Source organism: Sitophilus oryzae, unplaced genomic scaffold, assembly GCF_002938485.1.
Source record: "Sitophilus oryzae breed Bouriz unplaced genomic scaffold, Soryzae_2.0 scaffold_1046_pilon_pilon, whole genome shotgun sequence".
Classification (NCBI taxonomy): domain Eukaryota; kingdom Metazoa; phylum Arthropoda; class Insecta; order Coleoptera; family Curculionidae; genus Sitophilus; species Sitophilus oryzae.
The window spans coordinates 287,109-309,037 of record NW_022145667.1 but is presented as its reverse complement, the minus strand read 5'-3'; the positions used below and the strand labels follow the sequence as shown (position 1 = coordinate 309,037).

At 30.5% G+C, this 21,929-nt stretch overlaps 1 protein-coding gene across 1 annotated transcript; it reads left to right on the top strand.

Moving 5' to 3' along the window:
* The first annotated feature begins 743 nt into the window (after positions 1-743).
* Positions 744-21,023, top strand: LOC115875233 (gastric triacylglycerol lipase-like). Its single transcript, XM_030890652.1, has 8 exons — positions 744-853; positions 11,618-11,795; positions 12,031-12,142; positions 15,705-15,951; positions 17,471-17,623; positions 18,836-19,066; positions 20,778-20,931; positions 21,013-21,023. Exons 2-8 carry the CDS (start codon positions 11,708-11,710, stop codon positions 21,021-21,023), a joined length of 996 nt encoding a protein of 331 aa, XP_030746512.1. The 5' UTR covers positions 744-853; positions 11,618-11,707.
* Positions 21,024-21,929: the final 906 nt, after the last annotated feature.

Genomic DNA, 21,929 nt, shown 5'->3' with positions numbered 1-21,929 from the left:
TGAAAATGTTTACTACCAGATCTTGCAGTCGAAATGCACGTCTTTGTGATACTTTAGTGCGAAGTTTACAAGGCAGCTTAACAGCCAAAAAACTCATCGCAACTTTATTAGAATATCATTTTGGAATAGGAACGCGGTAGTAATGGCCCTTTATGTCCCTTTAAGTGCTGTTGAGAAGGTGAGTCAATGGATGTAAAATAAACCGTTTATTTCATAATTATTTTTCTTAAAAATATTTTGATTAAAAAAGAAAATATATAAAAGTGGGCAACGCTGTGCCGGTCAAGCTTTAATCACGTGACTAAAAGTTTATTCTGGTGGAACTGTATGTTTCAAACCTTTTTATTACTTTTACCGAATCGGTTCCCATTCTATAAATTTCACCGCGTGACACGGATCTACACATATTGGTTTGGATGGAAACCCTCCAACATAATCATTAATAGTGACAAATGTAAATGTATTTAATAATGCAAATGCTACTTACTACAGTTTTGAAAATATGTCTAATTTTAAAATAAATAATTTTTAATAACCGTGTGTAACAAGTCATTATTTGTATGTATGTTTAAGGACGTTCACTATCATTTATTCCCCATTAATAATAAGATAATGCTAAAAAGTGTCACTTAAAATACAAATTCCTATTAGGCTTACAAAAACATTAGTTTTGTTTCTTGAATGAAGTTCTACCTTGCCTCGTATTTTTTCTACAATTTACTTATCTGTCAGTTATCCTTTGAAGGATTACACCGATACGCGAATTTATAGAGCTTGCAGGACATACAAGGCGTACTCGAACTTTTCCGATCAAAAGAACTGTTATTATAATTCAGAATATTTCCAAAATGCAGTAAGTAGGACTTTGTTTTATAATATTTCATATACAGGGTGTTCCTTTAATGGCATGCTAATATTTATTCGATGAACGATTCTTGGACCTATTCTAAGAAAAAAAACTTCATATGAATATATTATGTCCTAACATGTTAACTTTTCAGATACAGAGTGCTAAAATTTTCTAACATTTTTTTTTTAAAATATCTCGATGTTATATTTTATAAATGTCTTCCATGCATCAATATGCTTATTTTGATATACAAAATTGGATTTATTTCTTAAGTTCCTTCCAGCCGATGCAGAAATGATTTCCACACAACAGTCACCGTTTTGCTACAAAACTATGTGTCGGGCGAAAAAATCAAGAGATATAAAATGTTTTAAAATGAACGGAGATTTTGAAAAATTAATTTATTTAACAGCGCTTTGCTTTCACATGCGACGGACCGTCGGCGACGGAGCGTCCGCAACTTCGAGCAAGTACCATGAGTTTATATGCAGGGCCAGTCAACTGAGATATACAACCTTGAACGATCTTTTTTTTTTTTTTTTTTTTTTTTTTTTTTATTTTCTTTTTATTTTACCTTCTAGTTGCCTAACAATTGCGTACAAAATTGTTTATATAAGCTGCCTAAATAGGCCCATTAATTATGTTCTGTCATTGTTCTGTATGTCAAATCAGTTTTCCGTTTCCGGCTTCCTCCTTCCTCTTCAGTTGTGTTTTGCAATTGAACGGAGATTGCGTTTCGCTGTTTTTTGGTTGTTTGGCTGTGTTTTTGCAACTTCATTTTACAATTGTGGGATTTTGTATTTGAATTTTTTGAACTTTGTTTTGTGTTTGATTTTGGTGATCTTTATTAAAGGCTGTAAGTTTTAAGTTAAAGGTCTTTGGTTTATCTAACAATTTTATTTAATAACTGAGAAAGTGAGGTAACCTAACCAAGTCCAAATGCTCGTGAATTTTATTTTTTAACAATGTAATATTTACAACGCCATATATTTTACAAAAAAATTGATCAACTCCATATTTTGTACATAAACTCCACAATGTGATATTACACAATTGTTCAAGTCCATATGTAAAAAATACATGTAAATAAAACATTGTTTCTAATGGACGTCACTTTCTTGTATTCCAACGATATTTGTTATGTGTTCTTAAATCCGGTACTATAATAGCCATTATACTTTTAATCTGTTGTTTTATTTGTTTGTAAAATGTTTCCATGGTATAATTTCTGTAAATTAAAATAAAATTGTTTATTGTGGTGGTTTTATGCACATAAAATGATAGAAGCAAACCATTTAACACTTTACAATAGTTTAACTTGGTTTAACCTTTATATATAAATCCTTGTTTTTACCATTTGACTTGTTTGCCAACTTGGGACCAATCAGATAACTACACATTATTTTGTAGTAATCTGATTGGCTCTAACTGGCGAACAAACCAATATTGTCTTGCTTTAAAATAAATTTCGTATCTATTTAAATTTGCTGCCACATTTGTTACTTTCCTGGGTGGCTAGGAGCGCCACTTCAATATACAGATTACTGATTTCTTTACAAATTTGAAACCGTTTTGAAACTAAAAAAATGCATGGGAGTTAGCGTTCTTCTTTTAGTGTGTTCTGTGTTTATATGAACCATTTCACATGGGCGCGTATGCTTCGTCCGACGGAGTTTGTCTGACGGCTATCTTGAAAAAACACGACGGACGATCCGTCGCATATGAAAACGCTGTAGGAGTAGTCACTAGCGTACCACTTTTTTCTCCAAAAATATTTAATGTAAAACCTATATGGACAGCACTTATTGATATATAAATAAAATTGTGTGTACACCAAGAAGCTATTTTGATGCATATAGAAGACGTATATTAAGTTACATAAATATTTCTAATAATAAAATCAGAGTTAATATGAAAAAAAAAAAAGTTTTTCTTCTTCTCTCTTCTTCTTGTTTCGCGATGACCACAAGGCTCTTTCTGCCAAAAAAGTTTTTTAAATTTACCACCCTGTATCTCAGAACTTAAAGATGTTTAGGACATACTTTCATAAGAAGTTATTCGCTTAGAATAGGTCCAAGAATCGCCCCTTTAAATATTAGTATGTGATTAAGGAACTTCTATATAAGTAGTGCTACTTTAAGTTAATACTTTCTACGTCATTCTCGATGTCCTGGTGAAACGGCCTCTGGATCTGTTGGACCCCAGGCTATAGTCTGGTTTAAACATGGTCTCTACCACAGGGCGACACGGTCATGGTATGTTAGATGTTTATGGAGAACTGGTGGTGGATTTTTCTTTTAAATTTTAAAATTTTGCATAAAGTACACACCTGCTCCGTCAGTCTAAATTATTTTCAGTGTTGCTGCTCCATTCTAAAAGTGGTAGCATCTTTTGTTATTTTTAAATGGAAGACCAGGTATATATTACATTTTTCGAAACTACTTCTATATCTATAATTTTCTCTATTATACTCATTCTATACCAATCCCTAATAGTTTTCGAGATAAAACAAAACTTGTCTAAAACTGGCAAAAACATGATCTTGAATCAGCATAGATTAAATCATAATTCTCTATAATCATAATTAAGGAAAGTCGACATAACCGATCTATACAGGGTATTTCAAAAAAAAAAAAAAAAAAAAAAAAAAAAAATATTTCTGTTTGTTATAATATCGTTCAAATAATTGTTATTTTAAATTCAAGGCTATGAGTGCTATAGCGATATATTTCCTATGACACTATAACGACTTCCTCAAAATATGTTAAAGATGGCGGTAGGGTTCCTATGACACCTCATTGTCTTTTTATCAAACCATATTCTCGAAAATATGTTAAAGATGGCGGTTACATCTAGATTTTTTCACTGGAATCGCCAAAAGTTCCCAAATGCATCTTTTGACAATTTACTTCCACCACCCCCACCGCAATGTGAAAATGCAATTTTACACCCTGTCGAGTCTTGATAACAGGGATGTTTTCGGTGTCGGTAGTGTGCCATAAGGTCTAAGTAATTCCCCAAAAAATACAATATTTACCAATCATCCAGGGGTGAGTCTTAAATAAGTGCAAATATTTTCAGGGCTAGCAGATCTCGATAAAAGAAACATATTTCACCATTTTTCATATAAGTCCAAAATAACCGAGTTATTTAAGTTTGAAAAATTAAAAAAAAAATATTTTTTGAAAAATTTTGAGAGCCACCGGATTTTTCTGTATTTGCATCAGGGGTTGGCATGATTTAATGATTTTACTGATTTAATTAATCATTTTTAATGATCTAATTAATCATTTTAATGATTTAAATCATGATTTAAATCAAGTTTTTTTTTTTTAAATTTTAATCGTGATTTAAATTAAAAAAATACCTATTGACACTTTTATTATAAATCAAAAATAACTGTAAAAGTTATAAAATGTCCTAGAAAACTATAAAAATATTTCTATAAAAGATATAATAGATAAATAAATCGAAAAGTAAATTGTAAATGTTATAAACTAGACATATAAAAATATATATTCATCAATTTAAATCCTTTGCTGGACCTCGGATTTTTGGAAGTAAATTCCGTGGAATCCATTAGACCGCTAAACGCAGGGATTTATTTTAAGATTTATGGGCTAAATGACCCCAAAATTCAAGCTGTTCAAATACATACTATTCGTAGTCTAGTGCAGAACTAGGTTCTTCTGATATAGAGACTATATCTTCATTCCTGAGAATCTATAATCGTCAGAAATATGTTGTTTTATACTTTTGAAACGGTTGTATTTTTCCAAATTCCTACCGACATTTTGATATGCAGTAAGTATTTTACACTTTGATTAGGGATAAATTAGAAATTTCATTCTCAACTTAAGCATAACGGCTCAAACAATAGTGGCTGCCTATTATATAAAATTATACTTGATGCTGTACCTTGAAGGTCCGACAAAGCTATTCCGACGTTACAAGGAACCATAAAAAGTACATTTTACTCGGAATAGAACATACTATTTTTTTAAAAACAACAACAAATCATTTTTTTTTTTTTTTTTACTTATTTTTTTTTCGGACCACCCTGTACACTCGTTGAATTTGACACTTATCAGTTTATCAGTTTAATAATATATTTTTGTACTTTTTATGCCTAGGCGTTAAAATGACAAAAATATTTTTATTTTATTTGAGTTTTGAAAAAATCCTTTCGATCTGAAGCGAGCGATTCTTTTGCGAAATATATTGGTGACCGATGTGGAAAAATGACAAACACACACCCTAGAATCACAATGTTATCGATATCGGCAGTTATAAAAGATTTAGCCATTTAAGATAAATTTTCTTTAATGGGAAATAAGTCCTAGTCATTTAGAGATTTAATAATATAAAAAAAATCTGATTTAAATCAAATAAATCTGATTTTTTAAAAAATACTTATTTTTCCAACCCCTGATTTGCATCCATTTTAGTGCCGTAACCATGGAGTAAAGCCGTAACTATGGTAATATCAGAGATTAAGAAATTATACTGTGGAAAAATTTGCGGTGAACAGGCAGTGCCCTCAAAAAGTGTCTGAAAAATATTATAATTTAAAAGAAAATGCACGATTTTCAACATCTTTTTTGTGAAAAAAAAACCTATAGACATGTTCCTAGGGTCGAAATAATAAATAATAAAAAAAAATATTTGCACTTTTTAAAACTCACCCTGTATAAATGACAAATAGCAAAAAAGAACCAAGAAATAAACATATATTATTTATAACCAAAAATAAATGTTACTATTATTTCACCCTGCTCCCCGTATATATGGGTATGCCTTGATTAACGGTGGTACTAGTACTCAACCGTATAAGCATGCATTCCATTAAATGGTTTGATTTTCTTTTGTTTTTAAAATGAAAGTGAATTCTATACAGGGTGAGTCCCAAAGTGCAAATATTTTCAGGGCCGGTGGTAAAAATTAAAAAATGATTTTTTCGCTTACATTTTGAGAACCGCCAAATCGTAACGTGTTTTCTTCCCTTGCAAATTTAGACCTACTACCTATGTTGCCATTTTCCATATTATGAATGAAATGTTTTCAACTAAAATTAAAAAAACTTAATTACCAAAATTTTTGGAAATATACCCACCCTAAAAATATTTGCACCCTATGGGGATGTTTATGGTGAAAAATATGTTTATGGCAATTGCGTAAGATTGTGTAAAATTTTCTAGAACAAGATCAAAAGCAAGTTCAACCCGTTTTTTGTTTGTTTGTATGGTCTGTTATCTAATAGTTTAGTTGAATAATCGTTTCTATTATAATCGTTTCATTTAGAGAAAATCGTTACCATGACAAAAAATACAATCTTGATAAGTAGATATCAATTGAAGACTCATCGTTAAATTTCTAAAATTATCATGGTAACGAAATTCCTCGGAAATAAAATTATTAATTTTAAATATATCTAATTAATCAAGGTTTTACATTGGCATATGATATATCGGTAAAAAGCTATTTTATTAGTATTTTGATATTTTAAATAATATAAATTGGGTTGAATTTAAAATAACAAAGATTTCAGCCATTTTATAACAAACGGAAACAATTTTTATTGGCTCTCCCTATATAATATCTAATTGGTTATAGATCGAATACATCGACTTCGTTAACTTTTAACCCAAGTTTCAACTTTAAAAATGTTCAATTCATGATTTTACCAATGCTTATACACAATCATGTTTTTGTCAGTTTTAAACATATTTCATTTTTTATTTCAAAAACTATTAGAGATAGGTATAAGTTAGTATAATAGAAAAATTATGAAATATGAAAGTAGCTTCGAAAAATGTAATAATAATAATATAACTAGTACTCTATTTATAAAATAACAAAGATACTACCACATTTACTAGCGGCAACACTGTAACGCTGAAATTAATTTAGATAGACGGAGCAGGTGTCTTTATGCAAAAATCCAAATTTCCAAAAAAATTCCATAAACGTCTAACATGCCATGGCCGTGAATCACCCTGTATATGTTTCACGACCTTCATAATCAATCACTCCCCCATTAAGTTGTAAATAAATTGTGTAATAATGTTTTAAAGATTGTAACTCATAATATAAACTCTATTAGTTTAAAAAAACATTAGTTATGTTTTGAAATGAAATTACACTACCTCATATTTCTTTCTACAATTTACTCTGTTAGTTATCCTTTGAAGGATTATACCAATAAGCGAATTTATAGAGCGTGCAGGATATACAAGGCGTACTGGAACCTTTTCGATCAAAAGCATTGTTATTATAATTCAGAATATTTCCAAAATGTAGTAAGTAGCTTTGTTTATAATATTTCATATACATGATGTTTCAAAAAACATGTTCCATCTCTCGTTGGGAGATTCGTCGGGTAAAAATAAGATTTATTTTTCATATCAACATGGATCCAATTCTGCTTTATAAATTTTAATTTTTTTCGATTAATTATAATTTTCTTCCAAGTGCTTTTAGGGATTCGAATGGAGGAGTAAAAGTTATTATGAGTGTTACGCATTTTAATGGTAAAAAAAGTGTCGATAAATTCACCAGGGACGTGCATGGTTTACCAATGGAATATTTTTCTGAAAAAACATGTGCGCCACTGACTTTTTTTCCTCTTATTGGCAAAATTGATATTTTTTTGGTTAGTAATGACTGACACTTTTGTCGAATGTTTTCTTGTTTATTAGATAAAGTGGCATTCTAGATTTAAATATAACTGAGTTTCTTCCATAAGTACTCCATGATAACTTAATTCTTCTGTTGATTGGAAATATATTTGCGTATATAATAGTGTCTACCGGGTGCGTCTCAAAAGTGACTCACTCCTATAACTTTTTTTAGGATTGGTTGACGTATTCAATTGTTTTGATCACTTCCTGTTTCCCCGGAAATGACTACAACTTTCGATTTTTAAATGGCACCTTCGGTATGTTTTTACTTTATTCGATAGAAAATGTCACTCTGAATAGAATGGCATATCATATGTCAACTTTTGATATTTTTGCATACGGTTTATTTAAAATTATAACGTGCGATTCATATCGAAAATTTTACTCGAAATACCAAGTTTGTGGTATCAAATTATTCGTAAAAAATGCTTTTTCCAAATATGCTAATCAGCCACTCTCGTTCCATTTGAAAAAATTGAGTTATGATTGAAAATACGATTTGGGCATCTTTTAACCGGCCAGGACAAGACACTAAAAACATTTAGACGATCAAATCTATTTTTCCAAGGTCCCTTCACTAAAAATTAGTGTTTTTATGCCGGGACTACACCAAACTGTGCAAATTCGGCGGCCTGTGTTGCCGGCCACAGTCGGCGAGTCAGATTGCTAAAATCATTAAAAAGTTAGGGCAACCAAGATTCGGCGGCCCGACTCGTGCGGCTCGAAATTCTAGCGGCCAACTGTCGGTAAAGATCAAACAACATCGAGCAACTGGAGCGGGCGCGGCGACCAGTCCTAGTTCAGTCGTACGGCGAAATTTCTATAGAGACAAGCGTTAATTATTTCCTTTAAACAATGGATGGGGGAAGAAAAAACGAAAAAACATAGAACCGGAATGGGTGATAAGAAAGTCATATTATTTATTGAACTTTACCATAAAGAGGACAATTTATGAAATCCGAAAAATGAATTATATAAAAATAGAAATAAGCGGCATGATGTCAATATCAGACGCTTTGCATATTGAAAAATCAGAAATTGAACGTAAAATAAAAAATATTACTAGTCAGTTCTACAAAGAAAAGAAAAAAGTCGAAACTGAAAAATCTGGTTCTGTGTCTCAAGAAGTTTATAAGCCAAAATGGTTTGCTTATCAGTATTTGTTATTTTTAAGTGATAAAAATACACCACGGGAAAGTATTGATAATTTTCAGGTAAGTAAAACGATTAATTTATTTCATAAAAATCTATTATCTACTTTTTGATAGATACAATGCATATATAGGGTGTTTCAAACTAATAAAAACAAATAAAATAGGTAAGTAATGATTCAATCTCTTCGTAAAAATAAAGGATAGTTTGTTATACAGGGTGATCCGAACTGTATTCCGGAAACTTCGGCAACATATTCTGCAGATAAAAAGGCAGATAAAAATAAGTGAAAATGTTTGGTAAATGTATGTCCTAAAATGCTTAGTTTCGGAAATACAGGGTGTAGAAGTTTCATTTTTTTTAGACTTTTTCCAAATAATTTTTGAATTAACGACAATAATTGGATGAAAATTGGTGTCCCAAAAAAAATTTGATTTGATTTTGATGTCAATATGACCCCTATTTGTAAGGGGCGCCACCTACATGTGTTACGCCCGTTATATAAAAAACGTGGTAAATTTATATTTTTTTACTCGGTAATTTTATACAGGTACGGACGAAAAGTTACTGCTTTTCAACCCAATTAAAAAAATAGGTAGGTGGCGCCCTCTACAAGTAGGAGTCATATTGACATTAAAATCAAATTTCTCATGTCAAAAAACTTCTAGACACCAATTTTCATCTAAATATTGACGTTACTTCAGAAATTATTTGGAAAAAATCGAAATAAAAATGAAACTTCTACACCCTGTATCTCCGAAACTAAGCATTTTAGGACATACATTTATACGAACTTTTTTGCTTATCTGCAGAATATGCTACCAATTTCAGGAATACGGACCACACTGTATAAACGTTGAGTACAAGCCCGGTTTTAGGGAGGGTTAATGGGGGTAATTAGACCCCCCCAAGACCGATCAAACCTCAAAAAATTAAGTTTTTAACACGTAAAAAACAGTTTTTTGCGTGAAACAAATAGTTTTTTACTCGTAAAACATAGTTTTTATGTGTAACAAATAGTCTTACACGCAAACATATGTTTTTTACAGGCAAAGAAAATAATTTTTACGTGTAAAAAATATATTTTTTTATTTATTACTTTTTCAACATTTTAAACTACACTTTTTCAAACATGTCCTCCAAATTCTTCAAACGTTTCACTTCAAATATACGCACGTAGTGCACAAACATTTTTTTTTATTTAAAATTACTCCCCCTCTAGAATTTTTTTCTAAAACCGCCCTTGGTTGGGTAAAAACTCAAGTCATATTGGAGGATAATACAGTACAAAGACGCCTGAAAACTTTTTAATTTTTATCTTAAACACAAAAAATCATGGAATTAATAAAATATGTGGGACAATTATAGTTTATCTGAAGCAGTTGAAATAGATTGGGACTCTTAATTTCGGCACGGTCTTTGTCGGTCCCTTTGTCGGCATCATCGGGACAAAGGAATTAAGAGTCTCAGTAGTTCCAGTTGACATCGGAAATACTATACTACTATGAAAGCACACTATCTGCATATATTTTTTACTTTTTTAAGACGGTGACTGGGGTTGAAAGAATTGTCTGCCCTTTTATTCCTGTTTGTGTAAATTGACTCATGAAACTTACACAACTATATAAAATAATAAAACAAAATAAAAAAACTTGCCGATTTGAAATTAAAATATTAACAAATTATTTATAATTATTAAATGTAAATAATTACATGTTAACTTTACATGTAATTTAATAAAAATAATACTCTCTACTTCATATCTTGAAAACGATTTTTTTCAAAGTTTGTAAATTAACACATAGAAGAAGGTTAGTTCAAAATTCTGTTTAGGTCATGTATATTTACTATATTTTTTTAAAAATGTTGTTTGTAAGAAAATTTAACATTGGTAGAAAATAATAATATTTGAGAGCAGCTAACTAACGTTTAATTTTTAAAATAATTTTTTTGTTCCGATACGTTTATTTAATAATGATTTTATATTTTATTTTTTAATTTCAATTTGGTAAGTTTTTTGAAAAGACGTAGGAGGTGAGAAAAAGTATGTTTTAAAGCATCCTGTATAATCTACTTAGTACAACACTTCCGGTTGCTCGATATTCGTTTGATATTTACCGACATTTGGCCGCATAATTATTTGTGCAACCAGCAGCCGCACATCCCGGAAAACCTTTTCCCATTCCACCAATAAAAATAAAATTGAAATAAAAGCACAAATACCTATGGTTAAATATAAGAAAAAAAATCGAATTAAAATCTTCCGTAATACGGCCCTACGCGCCACCGGTGGAGGCTATGCATCGACTGAGGCTGACATCGACTGACATCGAATGAGGCTGACTGTCGGTCGCTTAATTCATTTAGCGCATCGTCGGAGTAGGGCGTTTTAAATTCGAGCGTGGGAAAAATTGGCGAGTGTCCAAGCTATATTATTCTGTAAGCTGTGGCCATGGCACTCTAGATTGAAATATAAAATACGATATTTTCTTAAGTGAGCATGTCAAAAGTTGACATGTGATATGTCATTCTATTCAGAATGTCATTTTCTATCGAATAAAGTAAAAAAATACCGAGGGTGCTATTTAAAAATCAAAAGGTGTAGGCATTTCCGGTGAAACAACAATTGAATACCTCAGTCAATCCTAATTTAGGTCATATACCACCATATCAAGTCTCGCTTTTTATCTAAAAAACTAAACAAGTTATAGGGGTGAGCCACTTTTGAGACGCACCCGGTATAATAGTTGACAAATTGTTATGCCAATTTTTAATAAATAATGCATATAGAGACCGATTTAACAAAAATTATCATTGATCCTCGTTTCAAAGCAGGTCACTACGACATCGTTCTTTTAACAATATGGTTTTCTACAATCAAATAATATTTAATTAATTTTTAGTCATAAGCTAACATTTTAAATTTGTATTTTAGACTGGTATATTAGATAATAGAAGAATTCGATATGAAAAATATACTGTGGTAACTGAGGATGGTTATATATTATCACTATTCAGGGTAGGAATGGGTAACAAAAAAGGTGTTGTCGTATTTCTTCATCCCTTGTCAGCAGACAATACCGTTTGGTTGATAGGAAGAAATGAATCTTACGGTAAGTTCAAAAAACTGTTTTAAACCTAGTCTACGTATAACCGTTGATTGAAGAAATAAAAAGATACGCAACCTTATGGGCGATTTCGTGGCACAGAACATGTCCGAGATGTAGCTGGCGTTACTGTCAATTAAAACCAAGCAAATTAGCCAAAGTGTATGAGGGTCTTTAGACCTCATAATAATCTTCAATTATTTTTGACTGATAACTTCTATAGTAGCATTATTTTTTTTAGTATCAACATTTTTGGATGCGGAATACGAAATTTGGTTGCCAAACTGGAGAGGTCTTAGATTTTCTAGAGGACATATCAGAAAGTTATCCTCGTTGGAGTATTGGAATTTTAGGTAATCAATATGGAGTCTAAAGGTAAGGAGAAATATCTACATGCATTAAAAATGGTCATAAAAAAGGGAAGGCTTAAGATGGCGCTGCTGTAGCAAAAACCTAAAATTTCAAACATGCGCCGAAATTTTTTAGAACAGGAAATAATTCAAAAGATATTTGACGTGAAGGCGCGGGTTTCAAAAAAAAATTTCATTTCAAAAAAAAAGTCACATGAAATAAATTATCGATCTTTATTCAGCAGTAATAGCTGGACCTCTAATATATAAAAATAATTGTTTTATATTCTAAAAAATAAAAGCAAATCTTTTTTGGGTAATGTTGATGATGTTACTTCTATTCTCTTATCTATGGTTCCTTTTCATTTTTTAGATTTATGCGTCATTAGCGCCACTGTGGTCATTTATGTACCCTTATTCTTCCCATTTTTGTGACCACTTTTTCAAATAATAAAGCCACAAAAGAGATTTTTCTCCTCATCTCTACACTCCATAGTAATCAACTGCATTACAAAGTGTATCTAAAAATTTTGTGCACTTATTGAAAAATACATTATTTTTCGTTGTTCAGAAACTTTTATTATTTGATAAAATCTTATGCCTATATCCTTAAAAATGCAAACATTTTGTTTCTTCTACAGAAGAGCATTCCAGCATTATGGTGAAGCCTACCTTACATGTTTAAATAATATCCCTGTATAATTGAGCCCCTTGTTATCTATTGTTGTCTCTGGTCCAAGATATCGTCACTAATTTTTTAATACTGTCATAGTCTCATTTTATATTTGGTCTTCTAATATTGTCATGCTAACTTAATTCTACTGTTTTAATTTCTGATTGTAGGGATCCTGACCTGTGTATTAGTTGTAATATACAGGGACCGGCAGTAGTGCGTCGATAGTTTTTTCGATAGTTTCAGTGATATTAATAAATAAATAAAAAATATATATTTTTCAGCCTTTCTTAAAAAAAAAATATTAAAAATACAAGAACTCGAGCAAGAACTGTTCTGAAATCAAAACTATATTAGATATATTTACTTTAGATGGTCTGTACTTGCTTTTCTATAAATATGGTAATCGAAATATCATACAGGATGTTCAATATTTTACGCCAAACTTTCTAAAATATAAAATAATTTTTCTTCGTTTTTTTTTTAAATGGAACACCCTGTATATTATATTTTCAATAGATGGAGAAATAAAAAATGAACATTTTTTGTATTTAGAGTATTTCAAAATTTTTAACGGATTTGCAGATATTCGCGGTTTTATATTTCATATGGCATTTTCCATAGTAAATTTCTATCAAAGCCACCCAATGATTTTTCTCTCGTAATTTATTTACCGTTGAGAGAGTCATATGAAATAATACTGCGTGTATCTGCGAAACCATTAAAAATTTTGAAATACTTTAAATGCAAAAAATGTTCATTTTTTAATTCTTTTTTTAATTTCCAGCATTATGGTGGAGCTGGGAAGAAAAAATATTTTATATTTTAGAAAGTTTGGCGTAGAATTTTGAACACCCTGTATGATTTAAGATTACGATATTTATACCAAAGTTAAGTATAGACCATCTAAAGTAAATACCTAATATAGTTTTGATTTCAGGGCAGTCCTTGTATTTGTAATATATTTATTAATATCTCTGAAACTATCTAAATATAGTTATTCATATCTTAGGATTATGTAAAATGATCTGAAAGGAAGCCAAAAATGGAATAATATACAGGGTGTTCCATTTAAAAAAAATCATCCCGATCCACTCACACTTTTTTGAGCCACCCTATAGAAGTTAAAATATTTTCCATAAATACATCCTTGTACATACTTTAGGTTTACACTTAAACAAAATTCCCAAGTTTTTTATTCTAGAAGCTACAGATGCCCGACGCACTATTGCCAGACCCTGTATATGCTCCGACTATTTTTTGTCTACCTAGAAGAGCCTCATATAATGTGATATTTAGATGCGATATTACTTATGAAGAAAAAAACACTAATTCACCACAATACACCAAAACACTTTATTTTTAAAGCGATTTGGAGTATTGTGGTAAATTAGTATTTAATTTTGCTGTTTTAACACCAAAGGTTCCAACCCCCCAACCCCCAACTGTAATAATTACTGAAGGTTGAATTTTGGCTAGATTATTATTTAGTACTATACCGGGTGCGTCTCAAAAGTGTCTCACCCCTATAATTTTTTTATTTTTTTAGATAAAAAAACGAGATTTAGTATGTTAGTAGGTATATGACATAAATTAGGATTGATTGACGTATTCAAATGTTTTCGATCACTTCCTGTTTCACCGGAAATTACTACAACTTTTGATTTTTAAATGGCACCCTCGGTATTTTTTTACTTTATTTGATAGAAAATGATATTCTGAATAGAATGACATATCATATGTCAACTTTTGACATTCTCGCTTAATAAAAAAATTGTATTTTAAAATTCAATCTAGAGTGCCATGCCATTAAAAACACTAATTCTTAATCAAGGAGCCTTGGAAAGATAGATTTGATCGTCTAATGTTTTTAGTGTCTTGTCATGGCCAGTTAGAAAATGCTCAAATCGTATTTTAATCATATCTCAATTTTTTCAAATGGAACGAGGGTGGCTCATTAGTATATTTGGAAAAACATTTTTTATGAATAATTTGATACCATACACTTAGTATTTCGAGTCAAATTTTCGTTACAAACCGCATTTGGCACAAAAATACATTCAAGTGCCATCTGAATTATTTAGGATTATTTTTTGAGAATTTAAACTCTGTTTATCTATCACCCACTCCAGTAGCGGCTCGTGAGTATACCGGGTGCGTCTAAAAGTGGTTCACCCCTATAACTTTTTATTTTTTCAGTTAAAAAACGAGATTTGGTATGTTAGTATATGACATAAATTAGGATTGATTGACGTATTCAATTGTTTTTTTTTCACTTTCTGTTTTACCGGAAATGACTTCAACTTGATTTTTAAATGGCACCCGCGGTATATTATTACTCTATTTTATAAAAATATGACATTTTTGACAAAGCATTTCTTTACGAATAATTTGGTACCACAAACTTGATAGTTTGAGTCAAATTTTCGTTATAAACCGCATGTTACAATTTGAAATAAACCATATGCGAAAATGTCAAAAGTTGACATTCATTCTATTCAGAGTGTCATTTTCTATCAAATAAAGTAAAAAAATACCGAGGGTGTCATTTAAAAATCATAAGTTGTAGTCATTTTCGTTTTTTATCTGAAAAAATAAAAAAGTTGATAAAATGAGCTACTTTTAAGACGCACCCGGTATATATGTGAGAGGTTTTCTTAAATTTGACTTGACAGCTAGAGTTCCTATATTTGTAGCTAAAAAAATATTAGTAATAATCTGAAACAACTGAAACTATACTTAACGTATGCGAAATTTTGTATTCTTTTAAGGATATGTTTTAGTTTGATCTAAAATATTAATAGTTTTGATGTCATGCGTCAATATTTTTGGACACACTATGTTACAATTATTATTTGAACAATATAATTTTATGTCAGTATACTTTTTCAGTTTTCATGAAATAGGATTATATGATTATTCCGCCATATTTAAATTTGTGCATTCCAAAACGCAACGTAAGGTGATCGCTATCAGTCACTCCATGGGATCGACAGCTTTGCTGATATACGCATCTTTGAAGGCCGAAGAGTCCAAAAAATTTGTCAAAATATTCATCCCCATGGGATCAGCTGCTTATATGACTCATACATTGCCACTAGCTAGATTACTAAGTTATGGTGTGCCCAATATCGTACAGGTAAGTATTATAATTATAATGTCTGATGATCATGGATTGATAAGTACCTATGTACAGGGTGGGTCAAATTGGACGCTTTTAAAGGGAAACACCCTTTTCTATATCAGAAAGACGAAAACGAAGGACACTATAACAAAATATCAAGTATATGCTATATTTTTGGAAAGGTAATTTTAAATTCTTTTTAATGAATTAAAGATATACAGGGTGTTACTATTAATTTTAAAAAAATTATACTTAAACCATTAAATTCTAAGTACAAAGGTGCTTTGGAAATGTCTTCATAAAAATACAAAATTTTCCATAGAAAAAAGTTACAGCGTATTGTGAAAAATGCACATTTTTGAAAAACACCCCGTAACTCTGATACTGTAACAGATATTGATGTGCGGTTTTCACCATCATGTTTTTGATAAAAATTAAGCTCCAGACACCGATATTAGTTTTCGTCTATCTCCCTTTAAAAGCGTCGAATTTGACCCACCCTGTACTTTTAGTAAATTTTAGTTGATTATTGTTTTATTTTCGTAGTAATTAAAGTCAGCCTTCTTTACTGTCATTAAATCTAATATATCCGCCAATTTCAGCATAGCCATTCCATCCTTTTCTCGAAGTAACCCAATTGTACTTTTGATCCCTCCTGTAACTTTGTTCCATATTCTATAATACAGGGTGGCGCCTCTCATACGACCCGGATGATTCAGGGTTTAGGAATTTTCTATAAGTGCAGACCTAAAGTAAAAATATGCATTAGGATGTATTGCAGGAAAACATTTTAACTTCTATAGGGTGGCTCAAAAAAGTGTGGGGATATTCGTGGTTTTATATTTAATCTGGCATTTTTTATATTAAATTTTTATCAAAGCCATCCAATGCTTTTTCCCTCGTATTTTACCGTTGAAAGAGCCATATGATATGATACTGCGTATATCTGCGAAACCATTAAAAATTTTGAAATACTTTGAATACAAAAAAATGTTTATTTTTTAAATCTCCATCTAATAAAAGAATAATATACAGGGTGTTCCGATTAAAAAACAAAGAAAAATTATTTTAAAATTCCTGTATGATTTAAGATTACAATATTTATAGCAAAGTAAATATAGACCATCTAAAGTTAATACCTAATATAGTTTTGATTTCAGGATTTCAGTTTTGATTTCAGTTTTCATTTCAGTTCTTGTATTTGTAATATTTTTTTTTAAGGAAGGTTAAAAAATATGTATTTTTTATTTATGAATATCTCTGAAATTATAGAAATATATTTATTCATATCTTAGGATTATCTCAAGTGATCTGAAAGGAAGCCAACAATGCAATAATATACAGGGTGTTCCATTTAAAAAAAATCATCCCGATACACTCACACTTTTTTGAGCCATCCTGCAGAAGTTAAAATATACATATTTTAGGTTTGCATTTTAAAAAAATTCTCTAGTTTTTATTCTAGGAGCTACAGATTGCCGGACCCTGTATATATTGTTTATATTATCATACTAATAAATTCTTTTATTTTCAGGCATGGCAAAGATATTCTAAAGTTGGTGCTCTATTCGAGTCGCATCGAAGTTTTCAAGATTTTATTAAAAAAGTCCTACTTTATTGGATTGCACCTATAATTGTACCATTTGTGCCAATTATAGCCACTGGAGAACCTAAAATGGCAAATCCAGTAAGTTGTTAAGACGTAGATACACTCATAACATGCAAACATCCTTTAAAACACAAAATACACTTAGATCCATTTTGACCCGCACTTAAGCTAATGAACACTCATACAATATACCATGTAAATGTGAGAAATTTTATGTTGGTGAAACATCTAGACCGTTAAAGAACATGAAGATTATCTATCAAAAAGAACGATATTTGCATATCTAAAATTTGTCTGCATTCATGAGACACAGGACAAAGAGCAGATTTTAATCATGCAAAATGCAAAAATAATAATGAAACAACCGATAGCCTCTAAACGAAAAATAAAAGAGGCTTTTTTAATTCAACCTAATAGAAGTAAATGTATTGCTTTACTATGGCAGCTACTATGGAGACAGAGAGTCGGTTAAATGGCGAAAAAATTGCAGTTTTGTGGAACCATAATTATGTGCCTTTCAGATTTTTTAAAAAGTGCATGGCTTGCGGCATTACGAAAAAAAACAAATTTTGGCTATTTTAAAAATTGTTCCTAATTTTATTATAATCTCTTTTAGACTATAACGTTTCAGATAAAAGCTGTAGATAATCACATCCCTAATGAGTTTGTGTTCTCCGATTTTTTCTAAAGCCTGTCATTTTTGACATACGACATTATGACGACACAACCATATGTTTTTTTAAATGGAAACCATAGTTGGCCATGACTTCGTAAAAAAGCGCCATTTTTTAAGCCTTTCAGCGATATAATCTATAATATGTTTTTTTTTTAAAAATTACTGCTCATAGACAATTCTTATCTTTCTTGACTAATATCACTTAGTTGGCATGTTATTCTTATTCTGTTATGGATTTATAACAGAAGAGTGGAAATACCAAAAGGGGTAAGTGCCAAATTTTTCAATATTAAGTTATTGTATTAGAAACGTAATAAATACCATACTGCATGTCTTAACAAAAGTTATAAGTGCCTAGCGAAAGCATCCATTTTTCATGTATCTTATATGTATTTTAAAAGATATTTTAAAAATTTATTATTTTCAATTTTGGCACTTGCCCCCTTTGGTATTTCCACTCTTCAACTTATAAAAAGACAGAATATATTTTTAAACGGTTCTTTACAATTTACATTACACAAACAGAAACTTAAAAAAATAATATCACTACATACAGTTTAAGTTATTTTAGAAAATGATCAAAAAATCCGCCATTGTTTTCTATTTGATTTTAGGAATATATACCTATGACGTTTTCCATTTCATTTCAACCCATCTGCATAAAAATTCTGTACCATTACGCACAACTTATGCACAATGGAAATAAGTTCTCCATGTACGATTATGGAGAAAAATCTAACTTGAAACGTTACAATTCCAAGGAGCCACCTGAATATCCATTGGAAAATATTTCTGTTCCAGTTTATGTTGTCTATGGCACAACAGACGAACTGGGTGACGTCAAAGTAGGTATCTCTTACTGAAAAAAGAAGAATGGAAGGAATTAATGACTATCTAAATATAATACAAATTAAAAATAATACAGAAATTATGAAGCTTCATTCAAAACCTCGAAATTAGTCGAATAAATTAGCGGTTTCAATTAGCGTAGAAGTTGTTCCTCTAATTTCAATGTAAGCCTTCAGAACGTCAAAAGTGGTAGTAATTTTCAAGTAGTAGAAAAAGTTAACAAACTCTTATTTTTTTTCTAGTAATTATACTTCAAAATTTGCTGTATCATCCGTTTAATTAGTATCAATTAGTATCATCATCCTGTATCAATTAGTATTCATACCGTATCAATTAGTATCATCCGTTAACAGAAATTGTGGTTAGAAACAAAAAAGTTTTATTAATATGACTTTCCATAAGGACACAACGAACTACCGCAAGCTGTTGCTAATATATTTCATTAATTTTAATTGAATTGAAGTGTAAAGTTTCAGTCTGAAACTCGAAGTTAGTGGAATAGATTAGTGGTTTCGATTAAACTTTATACATTTTAGTTTTCGATCATTCACATTGTCTAAAAGCTTGCAGTAGTCAGTTGTATCCATAGAGCAAGCCTAATATTTAGTTTATAAAACAATTAAATTTTGATTTGTAACCACAACTTCTCTTGACGGATGATAATCAAAGGCCAAAATGACATTTTCCGCAAATTGTGAAGTATAATTAGTGGAAAAGTTAAAAGTTTGTTAACTTCTTCTACTGATAGATAATGACTACCACTAATTTTGACGTTCTGAATGCTTACACTGAAATTAGAGGAACAAACTTCTACGCTAATTGAAACCACTAATTTCAACGTTCTGAATGAAGCTTAAATTTTCATTCTAAACCTCGAAATTAGTGGAATAAATTAGCGGTTTCAATTTGCGTAGAAGTTTGTTCCTCTAATTTCAGTGTAAGCATTCAGAACGTCAAAATTAGTGGTTGTAATTTTCATGTAGTAGAAAAAGTTAATAAACTTTTAATTTTTTTCACTAATTATACTTCAAAATTTGCAAATATGTAATGTAATTTTGACCTTTTATTATCATCCATTAAGAGAAATTGTGGTTAGCAATAACAAGTTTAGTGTTTTATAAGTTAACTAGTTGAAGCCTGGCGCATCCGCCACATCAGGAAAAAAAAATACTTTTTATTTTTTTTAATTAAATGAAAAACAAAAAATCCAGCGACGACAGTTTTTAGAAGAGCCAATTAGCTATCTTTTAGTAAAAAAAGCAACTTTCTAGAGCAAGTCGTTACTTCTGTAGAGACGACACAGATAAACATTAGCATTTTATATATGTAGATTATTAGACTTTCCATAATGATACAAGGGACTACCGCAAGCTGTTGCTAAGATATTATATTAATTTTAATTGAACTGAAGTGTAAAGTTTCATTCTGAACCTCAAATTTAGTGGAATAAATTAGCGGTTTCAATTAGCATTGCAGAAGTTTTTCCTCTAATTCTATGTAAGCATTCAGAACGTCAAAATTAGTGGAAAAAGTTAACGTTTAACTTTTCCAATTAATTATTCTTAAAAATTCGCAAGTAATGTCATTTCGGCCTTTAATTGTCATTCGCCAAGAGAAATTGTAGTTAGAAATAAAAAGTTCACTAATTTCGAGATTCTGAATGAGGCGTAATACATAATAAATTTTACTGTGTTATTTGAATTTTAGGATACTGAATATTTACTGGAAAAACTTCCCGAATCGGTCAAAATATATGGTAAACTTAAACTGGAGGGCTATAGTCATGTCGATTTCTTATGGGCTAAAGATGTAAAAGAAAAAATTCTACAAAAACTAGTAAAATTATTAGAAAAAATATATAATTAAGTATTAACAATCAAAAATTAAATTATTAACTACTTGGGTATGTGTTTTTGTATTTCCTAATATTTCTTTATGCAAGACAGTTTTTAACCTTTCACTTGCAAATACCTACGAGTATAGCATTTAGAACTAACCTCTTTAAAACCGTCTCAGATACTGGTTTTTGTTGAAGCCCTGAGACTGTATGATGAGTTATAACTCAACAAAGGGGGACTCAATAGGTCTCCCGGGTGTGCGTCTCGAAAGTGGCTCACCCCCTATAACTTTTTTATTTTTTCAGACAAAAAACGAGATTTGGTATGTTAGTATATGACATAAATTAGGATTGATTGACGTATTCTAGATTACTACAATTTTTGATTTTTAAATGGCACCCTCGGTATATTTCTACTTTATTCGATAGAAAATGACACTCTGAATATTATGACACTCATTAATATGTGCCACGGCTATGTCAAAAATATTAATTTTTAATCAAGGAGCCTTGGAAAAATAGTTTTGATCGTCTAATGTTTTTCGTGTCTTATCTTGACCGGTTAAAAGATGCCCAAATCGTATTTTTAATCATATCCCCATTTTTTTCAAATGGAACAAGGGTAGCTCATTAGCATATTTAGAAAAAACATTTTTTTACGAATAATTTGGTACCACACACTTGGTATTTCGAGTCAAATTGTCATTATGAACCGAATGTTACAATTTCAAATAAACCATATGCGAAAATGTCAAAAGTTGACATATGATATGCCATTCTATTCAGAGTGTCATTTTTTATCAAATAAAGTAGAAATATACCGAGGCGAGGATGTCATTTAAAAATCGGAAGTTGTAGTCATTTCCGGTGAAACAGAAAGTGACCAAAAACAATTCCATCAAGCTTAATTTATGTCATATACAGGGTTGTTCACCACATACGACACGGAGTATTGTAGCTAAACGATTATATTTTTACAAATTTCAAGTTTTGGGTTCGATGAAGGACTATTAGAGGTACAA

Coding starts and splice junctions, on each gene's coding strand:
- LOC115875233 (XM_030890652.1), top strand. CDS start 11,708: ATGGGTAACAAAAAAGGTGTTGTCGTATTTCTTCATCCCTTGTCAGCA. Junction 11,796..12,030: donor AGGAAGAAATGAATCTTACG/GTAAGTTCAAAA, acceptor TATTTTTTTTAG/TATCAACATTTTTGGATGCG. Junction 15,952..17,470: donor GTGTGCCCAATATCGTACAG/GTAAGTATTATA, acceptor TTTTATTTTCAG/GCATGGCAAAGATATTCTAA.